Source organism: Chionomys nivalis, chromosome 23 (genome assembly GCF_950005125.1).
Source record: "Chionomys nivalis chromosome 23, mChiNiv1.1, whole genome shotgun sequence".
Lineage (NCBI taxonomy): Eukaryota > Metazoa > Chordata > Mammalia > Rodentia > Cricetidae > Chionomys > Chionomys nivalis.
In genome coordinates this window covers 43919525-43934096 of record NC_080108.1, presented here as the reverse complement: position 1 = coordinate 43934096, position 14572 = coordinate 43919525, and the positions used below count along the sequence as shown (strand labels likewise).

The 14572-nt window shown below is 44.6% G+C and overlaps 1 protein-coding gene across 1 annotated transcript; it reads left to right on the top strand.

Annotated features, from left to right (window-relative positions):
• The first annotated feature begins 1024 nt into the window (after positions 1-1024).
• Positions 1025-13740, top strand: LOC130865153 (melanoma-associated antigen D1-like). Its single transcript, XM_057756027.1, is given in 4 exon segments — positions 1025-1102; positions 11380-12304; positions 12307-12566; positions 12568-13740. Coding segments are annotated over 4 exon segments (2436 nt in total).
• The last annotated feature ends 832 nt before the right edge of the window (positions 13741-14572 follow it).

Below are 14572 nucleotides of genomic sequence, written 5' to 3'. Positions count from 1 at the left end.
TCTTCCCTGCACTGGGCACAGATATCCTGGATCTGCTTGTCCTCCTTGCTTCTCACCACCTGCACTTGGTGAACCTCTGGCCAGTCACCAGGGTCCAGACCTCAGGACTAAACCCTGGGGTGAATTTGCAGTTCTGGCCCTCCAGGCTGCAGACATGGCTTTCCATGTTGAATGTGGCATCTGTCACAAATGAGGATCATAGTGCAGGAAGCTGCTGGTGACTGTGAAGAGCCAGGGCAGGTCGTGGGGAATGAGTTTGGCTCCAGGAACAGACATTACAGGATGCATGTGCATCTATCTGGTCCAGCACCTGCTTCCCAGGGCAGAACATCCAGATGCTTGCTTTCAGAATTCCATAACATTTCCTCAGGATTTTTGCAGAGCTATGGCCATGAGGTACCTGTAGGTCCTGTCTCTTCAGTTTCTCATGGGGCTGATGGGCTTGCATGGGTGGAGGTGGTGGCTCCAGGATCCAGCTCCTATTGCTCAAAGCCCCTAATCCTACTAACAGGAGGTGAATCCCGATGTTGTGCAGCACTATCCTAGCATAAGTGCTGTTATCTCTATGAGATCAGCTGTGACTGTTTGTAAGAGTGTATCTCCTCAGCCCGCAGATGGCTCTAATCCTTCATAGAAGTAAGGGCAAGGAAGGTTCATTGGACTTTCCCAGGAGTCACTCTACCTGGCCATTTGCATACAATTCTGCCCTAATCACACATGGCCTGAACTCCAGAAGATACCAGAGGGTGAGATTGAATGAGCTGAGGGAGGTTAATAGAGTGTTCTAAAGACACACTTAGACACTCAAACATTTACACACTTTTTCAAATACATTAACATGCCCACAGATAATCACACACACACACACACACACACACACACTTTTGGAGTTGGCTAGTGTTTTGTCAAGATGACATAAGGTAGAACATTTGGGAAGGGGAAATACCTTAGTCATATTGGCCTATGGCCAAACCTGTAGTACATTTTTTCATTGATGATTAATGCCAAGAGTGCCCAGCTGACTATGGGCAGTACCAAACCTGGACAGTTGGTCCTGGATGGCATAATAGACCAGGTTGAGCAAGCCATGGGAAACAAGCCAGTAAGTAGCACTTCTCATGGGCTATGAATCAGTTCCTGCCTCTGTACTCCTACCTTGAGTCCATCCCTGACTTCCCCAGAAGATGGAGCATAACCTACAAGTTAAAGTAAACCCTTTCCTCCCCAAGTTGATTTTGGTCATGAATTTTATCACAGGAATGGAGATCTTAGCTAAGGCTCCCATCTTTCCACATTCTTTCTTCCTTAGAAATACACACTGTTCTACTCTCATAGGCTCACATAACTTACACATCATATACTCACAATTATTCCCATTTTTCATGGAATTATATTCTCACAATATTGATTGCTCACACCCCATCACATATAAATGAACATACTGTCTTGTTCGTGCCTGTAAGAGTATGATTTAGTGTACATGGGTTTGAGTGTAGGATTGTGGTTTCTGGGTATGTGCTTGAAAGTATAATAGAATGGTGTGTGCCTTTAATCATTTGACACAGACATGACTACAGACATGTAACATTGCCATGTATACACACAATCACAGTCCTACCTTTACACATTCTTCATACATTATTGCACATACTTACACACTCTGTGCTAGTTAGTTTTGTCAGCTTAATGCAAACCTAGACATTAACTGAAAAAAAAAATCTCAATGGAGGAGCTGTCTCTGTCAGTTTGGACTGTGGGCAAATCTGTGAGGCATTTTCTTAGTTACTGTCAGGGAAGGAGGGACCAACCCACTGTGCACGGTGCTGTTCTTAGGCACATGGGCCTGTTCTATGTAAGAAAGGTAGCTGAGCACACCAGGAGAAGCGAGCCAAAAGAAGCAAGCCAGTGATCTCCTTTACTCCATGGTTTCTGCTTCCAGGTCCTGCTTTGTGTTCCTCCCTTGGTTTCCCTCACTGGCGGATTAACCTGTGAGCTGAAACAAACACTTCCTTTCCATGTTGCTTTGGTATTGATGTCTATCACTGCAACACAATATGAATTAGTCATGATGCTAAACACTTTCACACTACAAAACACACACTCAATATACGTACTGCCACTGATGCTTGTGTGAACTCAGCCACACATGCATACTCTTCCCTCAAGCAGTCACACATTCATACTTCATTCTGGGCTCATAAACACACATTCTTGCATGGGGTCACAAACTCCTTACATTTTGCACAGCTACTGCATTGACACTTTCACTCAGCATACTTATGCACTTGTCCATTGTACACTGTCACTTCTGTGCACTATTTCACTCACACACACACACACACACAGGCACATGTGCGCGCGCACACACACACCATTCCATTATACCACCAAGCACATACCAAGAGAAACACCATTCTATACTCAAATCCTTGTACATCAAGTCATACTCCTATTATAGGCATGAAAAATACAGGCATATAAACACACACATCATGACACTCAAATGTGCTATTGTACTTACCCACATCATGCTCATACACATATGGTCTCATGCTGTCTTAAAATCTCTGACTCTGAAATATCCCTAAGCCATTAATGCTCTTAACCATAGCCCTAATTCTAAACCAAACCCTAATAGTATGCCTAACCCTAACCATATCCCTATCCTTCCTTCAAGATGCACTAGGGTAATAGTGACACAAAGCTTGTGGGAATAACCAACCAATCTGATTGGATTTAAGGCCCAATCCATGAGATGAACCATCCCTGACATTGCTTGGGGCTAAGAACCTTAGACTGGTTAGCCCTGGGACCTGGGAAAAGAAAATACTACTGTTCTGCCAATGGAAAATAGTAACAAAAATACTCCTAATGGCATTCTGTTATCTTATAGATCAGTGTCTTGCTCGGTTGTCACAAACTTTCTTCTGTAGTGATGGAAACAATAAAGAGACCCACAGTCAGACAATTTGCAGATAATTAGAGACATTGAACACTTAGTCCTAAATGGGATGTCTCCATCAAATCTCTCCCCTCAGGCCTTAGAAAACCTGCAGAAGAGGAGGCAGAATGAGTGTAAGAGCCAGAGAGGATGGAGGACACTGGAAAGCAACAGTGTCTTCCGTACACAGCAGAATCAGTGGAGATACGAACCCAAAGAGACTGTGGCATCAAACAAAGGGCCTGCATGGGTCAGGGTCAGATGGAGTCCCAGGGCTGTGTGTGAGTGACTGCATCGACATGTGTTTCTTCTACTTTTTCTTCTTACATGTTTCGGTTTCTTGGTTTGTACTGTATCTTATTTTGTTTTATTGTATTGCTATTTTTAGATTCCTGTTTGTAGTGTTATGAGAGAAACACAGGGTGTAGTTTGGGTGGGATGAGAGGACATGTGGGCCATCTCCCATCACAGCTATGAAATGGCGCTTGTTCCCTCCAGAGTTCTTATCTCAGACTGAGCCTTTAAATCTCATCAGCACCGAAATCTCACAGAATTTCGGCCAAATTGCTGTGACGGACAGTTTCTTTCTGGACCCAAATAAAGCCACTGCTTGTGCTGCTTTCCTTGACAAGGTGACTACTACATTTTGATTCACAAAATTTCTGAGAGGAACAACAAACAGCAAAGGGCAGCAAAACCCCCAAAACCCTGTGCTATAAGAATTCTAATTTATTCTCATTTAGCTTTTAGATGTTTATTTACATTATAAAATATAAAATGAGATACTCTCAACCAGTGACCTATAAATTTTTTGAAGTGAGTCTGTGGTGTTATAATTTTCCTTAGGAGGACTGATCTAAAAATACTACGAGTATAGACAGTACCTTCCTCATTTTCTAGGTTAGACCTACTGTTGGCTTAAGAAACACCATGACCTCCTACCAGAAAGGCTACAGAGATCCACAAATTCCCCACCAAGCTATTCCTATGTTCTAGAAGAAATTGGAATCAGAAATGGATAAGGTAAATATATTTACATTTTTTCAGAACATAAATACTAAAAATTTTTATATTCTGTTTATCAACATAGCAAATCCATTATATATGTCCATGTATGTGTTTTGTGTTTGTGTATAATTTTAAAGAAAACTCGGTTTTAGAAAGCATATAAGAACTGAGATGTGTGGACTTTTAAGAGAGCCAGTTAAGTAGTAGGTGAGCTACACCCACTTGTCAGCTTTTTATCTGTAGCATAAAAAATGGTAAATTCTCAAAATCTATTTCATTCCACTAACATCAGCTTAAGGAACAAAGCCATGAGTTCTTCCTTTATCAATCCCTTCTGTGTTTGCTCCATCTGCATTCCTTATTCCAGGATATGACAAGATAGGAGGAATTCTGTACTGGCCAGGAAACTAACACCCAAGACACACATACAAGCAACTAACTGGTCATTCTTCATTGATGTACTGTAACACAATTAATAAAAACCCAGTGACAGATATTGGGGAAGGGGTTTCAACCTGGAGGTCAGCAAAGCAAAACAGCCAGCCATTGTGTCTTACCTCTGCCTCAGTCCAAAATGGCAATCAGAATGAGATTGTATGTGAGAGCTGTCCCCTGCCATCTTATGTTCCTCTCTGAAGCTCAGATTAAAGGTGTGCACTACTACTACGTGGTTTCTATGGCAAACTAGTGTGGCTACTAGGATTAAAGGTGTGTGTCACTACTGCCTCGTCTTTAAGGCTGACCAGGGTGGCTGTTTTACTCTCTGATCTTCAGGCAAGCTTTATTTATTAAAATACTAATGATTTACAATATTTATGTCTTGGACATTTCTTTAATGATAGTTCATGTCCCCAATATCTCCATAGTGCTCACCTAAGCAGCGTTTGAGAGGATGATAGATTTCAAAATTTAAGAACAGGAAAATCCAGCTGTAATAATAATTGACCTAAGGGATCTCACAAAGATACTATGTTTGATCTCTTCTCAATGTTATTGGTACACCTAGGAATTCAGGGCATCTGTGACACCCCAGACACCTCATGATCTAGGACCATCTCAACCCAAGAAGCTTCCCACCCATGAAAGGAATGTCTGGCCCATATGAACAAAATTCACATTCGACTAGTGATTATCCTTTCTATTCATCACCTACAATGCAAGAAGTAAGAGCAAGATGAAGAGGAAAAGATGTGACAGGCTTATGGGGATGATTCTAAAATGTGTTCAGTGAGGTTCAGAGTCTGCTGTACTTTTAGGAGGCTGGTGAGAAGAATGTAGCTGTATGGGGGCACTGGGTCGATTTGGAATCAATGCTCTAAGTAAACAATCCCTTAGAACACTCTGGATGGTGTTAAAGAGTGTAGTTGGTTGTTTTGTCAGTCTTTACTCTTTTGGGAGTCCACCAGCCAGCTCCCAAATGAATACACATGGAAGCTTATTATTACTTATAAGTCCTCCTGGGCTTAGATTGGATTATTTCTAGCCACCTTTTCTTAACTTTAATGAAACCATCCACCTTTGGCCTCTGGGATTTTTCCTTTCTCTTCTTCTGTATATCTTACTTTTGCTCCTACTCTGTGACTGGTTCTGTTGCCTGGAACCTGGGCCCTACCATCCTCCTCTCTTTGTTCTTTGTCCTCCTTCCATTCTCCAAGACATAGCCTTCTATGTATTCTCCCTGCCTGCTGGCTCTGCCTGTCCTTACTCCTGCCTTGCTATTGGCCATCCAGCTTCTTATTAGACCAATCAGGTGTATTAGATAGGCAAAGTAACACAGCATTACAGAGTTAAACAAATGCAACATAAAAGAATGCAGCAGATTTTTGTATCATTAAACAAATGCTCCACAGCATAAACAAATGTAGCACAGCTTAAATTAATATTTGACAATGAAATAGAGTGATGAGTCTTTTAGTAATGATGGGGAGAAATAATAAATCAGCAGAAATGGAGGACTAAGGCTAGAATCCATGTTGCTTTAAAATGAGGAGCAGAAGGAGGGAGAACATGAGCAAGGAAGTCAGGACGGCAAGGGGTGCACCCACCCCCTGAGACAGTGGGGCTGATCTAATGGGAGCTCACCGAGGTCAGATGGACTGGGACTGAAAAAGCATGGATTAAAACTGGACTCTCTGAACACTGTGGACATTGAGGGCTGATGAGAAGCCAAGGACAATGGCACTGGGTTTTGATCCTACTGCATGTACTGACTTTGTGGGAGCCTAACCTGTTTGGATGCTCACCTTCCTAGACTTGGATGGAGAGGGTAGGACTTTGGACTTCCCACAGGGCAGGGAACCCTGACTGCTCTTTGGACTAGAGAGGAAGAAGGAGGGGAGTAAAGGGAGGTGGAAGGGAATGGAAGTCAGGGGGGAGGTGGAAATTTTTAATAAAAATAAATAAATAAATATAAAAAAGGAAAAGGTTACTAGAAGTATTGTCTTAACTATCTCTCCCCTTTAAATGCTTGTGTTGAAATATAGCCCAACAGAGACTTCATCTAAAACCAGAGTCATTTACATGGAAAAATCTTGAATGGTTAGGTAGGTGATCTTACAGAAATATCATTGGAGCGCCTGCTCTTGTTTTCTGTGTCAACAGTGAGAATATACCATTTGTGAGCCAGTGTGGACTCCCAACAGACTCTGGATCCTCTTGAATTCCCAACTTGTACTTAACAGGCTCTATAACTATAAAATTTAGTACCTTTGGTTTGTAAACTTAGATTCTTAGGGTGTTCTGTTTCAGCTGGCCAAATTGTGTAGGATTCAGGAGGAAGCCAAGAGACCAATCAAGACCAGGTGATGTCACATGAAGTGAGAGAGAAACAGGATCACCACACTGACTTATATCTGAAGCCAGTAAAAGGCACTTTACACTCTAGTTTATTAAAGTCTTCATAAATCAGAAATCAATGTGAGGAGGGAGGACTGGACAAGGGTAGGACATTCCAAGAGTTGGTTTCCAAACTTGACCAAGGGCTGTTATGGCTGTCTCTGATATGACTCTTGTGTGAGAGATCTTCATTTGGATAAGAAAAGGAGTTGGTAGGATGGGGAATTGAGATACTAGGAGTTAGATCCCCCGGGAGACAGATAGGGAGAGTGGCCATGACTAAGTAATAAAGAGTGAATTTCCAAAACTTCTGGCTTCACACTTAGCCCCCTGAACTGACACAAAAGCCTGATGGCTCCAAAGATTTTCTAGGCCTTATTCTCCTGCCAGCAGTCCCTCTTCAGATGGACTCACTCAGTAAGCTCCTTGGAACCAAGAACCGGACACTTTACACAACAGTTTTGTCCCATGGCTCATCCTGTCTCTCTTCAAACTGATCAGATCAAGTGAGGAGAGGAATACTCTTCAGAAGCTTAAAAGACCCAGCCTGAGAAGAGAATGGCGTTTGATCTTCCTGAGCTCTCCTTTTCTCTGTGTGCTGCATGTGTGCTTCCTCTCCCCCAGGGAACTTCTTTCTGTCTGCTGTTGTCTCTGTGTGTACACAAACAATGTTTTGGTGTAGGTGCATGTAGAAACCCCAGAAAAGACTCTGCTTGTTCCTCAGACATATTCACTGGTGTGTGTGTGTGTGTGTGTGTGTGTATGTGGAGACATAGTCTCTCAGTCTGTCATATATAACAAGGGCTCAGTCATTCAGGTAGTCTGGCAGGTCTGTGACCCTCAGGAATCAGCAGGTCTCCACCTTCGCAGTGGTGATGCTCCAAGCCTATGCCAGCATAGATGTTTCTTTCTTTTTTTTTTATTGAAAAAAAAATTTTCTGCCTCCTCCCCACCTCCCATTTCCCTCCCCCTCCTCCCGCCCCTCTCGCCCTCCCCCCACTCCTCTTCTCCTCCCTCTCCAGTCCCAGGAGCAGTCAGGGTTCCCTGCCCTGTGGAAAGTCCAAGGTCCTTCCCCCTCCATCCAGGTCTAGGAAGGTGAACATCCAAACTGTCTAGGCTCCCACAAAGCCAGAACATGAAGTAGGATCAAAACCCCGTGCCATTGTCCTTGGCCTCTCATCAGTTCTCATTGTCCGCCATGTTCAGAGAGTCCGGTTTTATCCCATGCTTTTTCAGTCACAGTCCAGCTGGACTTGGTGAGCTCCCAATAGATAGGCCCCACTGTCTCAGTGGGTGGGTGCACCCCTCGTGGTCCTGACTTCCTTGTTCATGTTCTCCCTCCTTCTGCTCCTCATTAGGACCTTGGGAGCTCAGTCCGGTGCTCCAGTGTGGACCTCTGTCTCTATCTCCATCCATAGCTAGATGAAGGTTCAGCTTTTGTTGAGATGAACAAACTGATTCTGTCATTCGTGTGTAAATGTCAGATCAGAGTGATGCTTGACAGGGCTTACACAGCAGTGCCATGTAGAATCAACAGCTCCTTTACCTGGAGACATTGAGGTATCTGTGACATCTAGAGATAGGAATTGGTTTTCTCCCTCTACTATGTGGGTCCTGGGATTGAACTTAGGTCATCAGATTTGATGGTAAGCATTTTACCTATGGAGCCATTTCTGGCCTAGTGCCATTGTCCTTGGCTTCTCATCAGCCTTCATTGTCCGCCATGCTCAGAGAGTCCAGTTTCAACCCATGCTTATTCAGTCCCAGACGAGCTGGCCTTGGTGGGCTCCCAATAAATCAGATCCACTGTCACAGTGGGTGGGTGCATCCCTCATGGTCCTGATTTCTTTGCTCATGTTCTCCCTCCTTCTGCTCCTCATTTGGACCTTAAGAGCTCAGACCATTGCTCCAAATTGAGTCTCTGTCTCTACCTCGATCCATCGCCAGATGAAGGTTCTAAGGTGATATGTAAGACATTCATCAGTATAGGATAGGGTCATTTCAGGTTCCTTCTCCTCAGTTGCCCAAGGTACCAGCTGGGGACATCTCCCTGGACACCTGCGAACCCCTCTAGAGTCAAGTCTCTTGCCAACCCTAAAATGGCTCCCTTAGTTAGGATATATACTTCGCTGCTCCTATATCCACCCTTCCTATATCCCAACCATCCCAATCCCCCGAGCTCCTCCCATCCTCCCCTTCTCATGTTTCTCATCCCATTTCCCCTTTGCCCCATGCCACCTCCCCCGCAAGTTCCCAGTTTTTGCCCTGCAATCTTGTCTACTTCCCCTCTCCAGGCGGATGACTATACGATTTTCTTTGGGTTCACTTTCTTATTTAGCTTCTCTAGGATCACAAATTATATGCTCAATGTCCTTTATTTATGGCTAGAAACCGATTATGAATGAGTACATCCCATGTTCCTCTTTTTGGGTCTGGGATACCTCACTCAGGATAGTTTTTTCTATTTCCATCCATTTGCACGCAAAATTCGAGAAGTCATTGTTTTTTACCACTGAGTAGTACTCTAATATGTATATATTCCACACTTTCTTCATCCATTCCTCTATTGAAGGGCATCTAGGTTGTTTCCAGGTTTTGGCTATTACAAACAATGGTGCTATGAACATAGTTGAACAGATACTTTTGTCATTTGATGGGGCATCTCTTGGGTATATTCCCAATAGTGGTATTACTGGATCTTGGGGTAGGTTGATCCCAAATTTTCTGAGAAATCGCCACACTGATTTCCAAAGTGGTTGCACAAGTTTGCATTCCCACCAGCAATGAATGAGTGTGCCCCTTTCTCCACAACCTCTCCAGCAAAGGCTATCATTGGTGTTTTTGATTTTAGCCATTCTGACAGGTGTAAGATGGTATCTCAAAGTTGTTTGGGCATAGATGTTTCTTAAAGGAGCAGGAGTTGAAATCAATGCCTCATTCTTCCCTACTGAGTACATTACAGACAAGGCTAATTAAGGGTGCCCCTCCACATTTGTGAATGCCAGTGATGTCAACTCTGGTCAGTTGTCAGACTGTTGGAGAATCTATTAAGTTCTCCAAAGAGACTAGAGAATTGGAGATGGATGAGACAGTATCTCTCCAGTCGAATGCACAGAATCTACCCACCCCAGCACCGTATCCACCCTTCTCTCCATCTCAACTATTCCATTCCCCCAAGCTCTCCCCAATCCTCCCCTTCTCCCTTCTCTCTCCCCATCTCCCCTTACCCCCAACCCACCTTCACCCTGCTCCTCCCAACTTTTGCCCAGTGATCTTGTCTACTTCCAATATCCAGGAGAATAACTATATGTTTTTCTTTGGGTTCACCTTCTTATTTAGCTTCTCTAGGATCATGAGCTATAGGCTCAATGTCCTTTGTTTATGGCTAGAATTCACTTATGGTTGAGTACATACCATATTTCTCTTTTTGAGTCTGGGTTACCTCACTCAGGATAGTGTTTTCTATTTCCATCCATTTGCATGCAACATTTAAGATGTCATTGGTTTTACCTCTAAGTAGAACTCTAAAATGCATACGTGCCACAGCTTCTTTATCCATTCTTCTATTCAGGGGCACCTAGGTTGTTTCTAGGTTCTGGCTATTACAAATACTGCTGCTATGAACATAGTTGAACAAATGTTTTGTAGTATGGTTGGGCATCTCTTACGTATATTCCCAAGAGTGGAATTGCTGGGTCCTGAGGTAGGTTGACTTTCAGTTTCCTGAGAAACCGCCACACTGATTTCCAAAGTGGTTGCATAAGTTTGCATTTCCACCAACAATGGATGAGTGTTCACCTTATTCCACAACCTCTCCAGCAAAGGCTATCATTGGTGATTTTGATTTTAGCCATTCTGACAGGTGTAAGACGGTATCTCAAAGTTGTTTTGGTTTGCATTTCCCTGATCGCTAAGGAGGTTGAGCATGACATTAAGTGTCTTTTGGCCATTTGAACTTCTGTTGAGAATTCTCTGTTCAGTTCAGTACCCCACTTTTTAATTGGGTTAATTAGAGTTTTAATGTCTAGTTTCTGGAATTCTTTATGTATTTTGGAGATCAGAATTTTGTCTGTTGCGGGGTTGATGAAGATCTTCTCCCATTCAATAGGTAGCCTTTTTGTCTTAATGACAGTGTCCTTTGCATTACAGAAGCTTCTCAGTTTCAGGAGGTCCCATTTATTCATTGTTGCTCTTATTTTCTGTGCTACTGGGGTTATACGTAGGAAGTGGTCTCCTGTGCCCATGTGATGCAGTCTACTTCCCACTTTCTCTTCTATCAGGGTCAGTGTGGTCAGATTTATTTTGAGGTCTTTAATCCATTTGGACTTGAGTTTTGTGCATGGTGATAGATGTGGATCTATTTTCATTCTTCTATAGGTTGACATCCAGTTATACCAGCACCATTTGTTAAAGATGATTTCTTTCTTCCATTGTATAATTTTAGCTCCTTTGTTGAAAATCAGGTGTTCGGCTGCCGCGCTGGCATTTTCTCCTAGACACGGAGAGAGTGCGGAGTGCGGCTGCCAAGAGCGGAGCCCAGCAGTCCTGATTCTCTGAGTCGTGAAGAAGGAAGGCAGCAAGGGGGCTGGGGTTAGAGCCTGAGGCAAGGCTCTGCTCTTGCCACCGAGACAAGACCGGTGGCTCAGAAACCGGACGGCGGTGCAGGCCTCCACGGCTTCCAGGCTGAGGCCCCTGTCGAAGACCGCGCCTTACATGTGCAGACCTTGATGGAAGCCATCCAGATCTCCGAGGCTCCACCCACCAACCAGGCCATGGCAGCTGCCAGTGGGCAGAATGCTAGTCCCCAGAGTTCACAGCCTCCAACTGCCAATGAGGTGGCTGATACTGAGGTTTCAACAGCTGCTGCTAGGCCTAAGACAGGCTTTAAAGCTCAGAATACCAAGGGTCCAAATGATTTCTCTCAGGCACGTAATGCCAAGGAAATGCCCAAGAACCAGTCTAAGGCAGCCTTTAAGTCACAGAATGGCACCGCTAAAGGCCCAAATGCTGCCTCTGAGTTTTCCCAGGCAGCAAGCGCAGGCAAATCAGCAGCTAAAAAGTCTGAAATGGCCTTTAAGGCCCAGAATACTAAGGCAGGCCCCAGTGCCACATACAATTTCTCTCAGTCTCCCAGTGCCAATGAGATGGCCAACAACCAGCCTAAGACAGCTACTAAGGCTTGGAATGATACCACTAAGGTCTCTGCAGCTGATGCCCAGATCCGGAATGTAAACCAGGCCAAGATGGCTGACTTAGGGACCAGCCCAGGTATCTCTGAAACTGATGGCGCAGCTGCACAGACCTCAGCAGATGGCTCCCAGGCTCAGAATGTGGAGTCCCGGACTATAATTCAGGGCAAGAAGACCGGCAAGATTAACAACTTGAATGTGGAGGAGAACAGCAGTGCGGATCAAAGACGGGCCTCACTGGCTTCAGGGAACTGGAGGTCTGCTCCAGTTCCAGTGACCACTTAGAACCCACCTGGCACACCCCAGAATGTGCTGTGGCAGACCCCACTGGCTTGCAGAACCTGTCAGGCTGGCAAAACCAGAAAACCAAGCAGACCCCACCAGCACGTCAGATTCCCCCAGCTAGGCAGACAGCATCAGCTTGGCAGAACCCAGTTGCATGGCAGAATCCAGTGATCTGGCCTAACCCAGTGATCTGGCAGAATCCAGTGATATGGCCAAATCCCATTGTCTGGCCCGGTCCAATTGTCTGGCTAAACCCAATGGTCTGGCAGAATACAACTGGATGGCAGTCCCCACCCAGCTGGCAGGCTCCCACCCAGCTGGCAGAACCCTCAAGATTGGCAAGGCCCTCCAGATTGGCAGTTACCCCATGACTGGTCACTGTCTCCTGACTGGGCAGTTCCCACTGATTGGCCTTATCCACCTGACTGGATCCCTGCCGACTGGCCAATTCCACCTGACTGGCAGAATTTACGACCCTCGCCCAATCTGAGATCCTCCCCCAACTCTCGTGCCTCACAGAACCAGGGTGCGCCACAGCCCCGAGATGTGGCCCTTCTTCAGGAAAGAGCAAATAAGTTGGTCAAGTACCTGATGCTTAAAGACTACACGAAGGTGCTCATCAAGCGCTCAGAAATACTGAGGGATATCATCCGAGAATACACTGATGTTTATCCAGAAATCATCAAACGCGCCTGCTTTGTCCTGGAGAGGAAGTTTGGAATTCAGCTGAAGGAAATTGACAAAGAAGAGCACCTGTATATTCCCATCAGTACTCCTGAGTCCCTGGCTGGCATACTGGGAACGTCCAAAGATACACCCAAGCTTGGTCTCCTCTTGGTGATTCTGGGCATTATCTTCATGAATGGCAACCGTGCAAGTGAGGCTGTCCTTTGGGATGCACTGCGCAAGATGGGACTGCGTCCTGGGGTCAGACACCCCCTCCTTGGTGATCCAAGAAAACTTCTTACTTACGAGTTCGTGAAGCAAAAATACCTGGACTACAGACAAGTGCCCAACCTCAACCCTCCTGAGTATGAGTTCCTCTGGGGCCTCCGTTCCTACCATGAGACTAGCAAGATGAAAGTGCTGAGATTCATTGCAGAGGTTCAGAAGAGAGACCCACGTGACTGGACCGCACAGTTCATGGAAGCTGCAGATGAAGCATTGGATGCTCTGGATGCTGCTGCTGCTGAGGCAGAGGCCTGCGCTGAAGCATGAACCCGCATGGGAATTGGAGATGAGGCTGTGTCTGGGCCCTGGAGCTGGGATGACATCGAGTTTGAGCTGCTGACCTGGGATGAGGAAGGAGATTTTGGAGATCCTTGGTCCAGAATCCCCTTTACCTTCTGGGCCCGATACCACCAGAATGCCCGCTCCAGATTTCCTCAGGCCTTTACTGGCCACATTATCATCCCCAGTGGTACAGCTACTGCCAACTTCGCCGCCAAATTCAGTGCCATTGGCTTCTTCTGGGTTGAATAAAATGTCCAATCCTGCTCATCATTTGCAATAGTTTTCCCTCTGAGTAAGCCTGAAGCCTCAGATTCCTTCAGAACCCAGCTATCTAGAGAGCCACATCCTCTTGACTGAGTGGTATGCAAGATAAATTTATTTGCTATTCTATTACTTTTTTTTTCTTGTGTGTTGCCAAGTTTTGGTATCAGAAATAAATGTTGAAATTGCAAAGTGAAAAAAAATCAGGTGTTCATAGGTTTGTGGGTTAATATCCAGGTCTTCAATTCAATTCCATTGGTCAACATCTCTGTTTTTATGCCAATACCAAGCTGTTTTCATTAATGTTGCTCTATAATAGAGTTTGAAGTCATGGATGGTAATGCCTCCAGAAGTTCCTTTATTGTATAAGATTGTTTTGGCTATCCTGGGTTTTTTGTTTTTCCATATAAAGTTGATTGTTGTTCTCTCAAGGTCTGTGAAGAATTTTGTTGGGATTTTGATGGGGATTGCATTTTTACTATGTTGATCCTCCCAATCCAAGAGCATAGGAGATCCTTCCATTTTTTGATATCCTCTTCAATTTTTTCTTCAAAGACTTAAAGTTCTTGTCAAATAGATCTTCACTTCCTTGGTTAGCATTACCCCACGATACTTTATGCTATTTGTGGCTATTGTGAAAGGTGTTGCTTCTCTGATTTCCCTCTTTGCTTCTTTATCCTTTGTGTATAGTAGGGGACTGATTTTTTGGAGTTGATCGTGTATCCTGCCACATTACTAAAGGTGCTTATCATCTGTAGGCGTGTTTTGGTAGAGTTTTTGGGATCGCTCATGTAAACTATCATATTATCTGCAAATAATT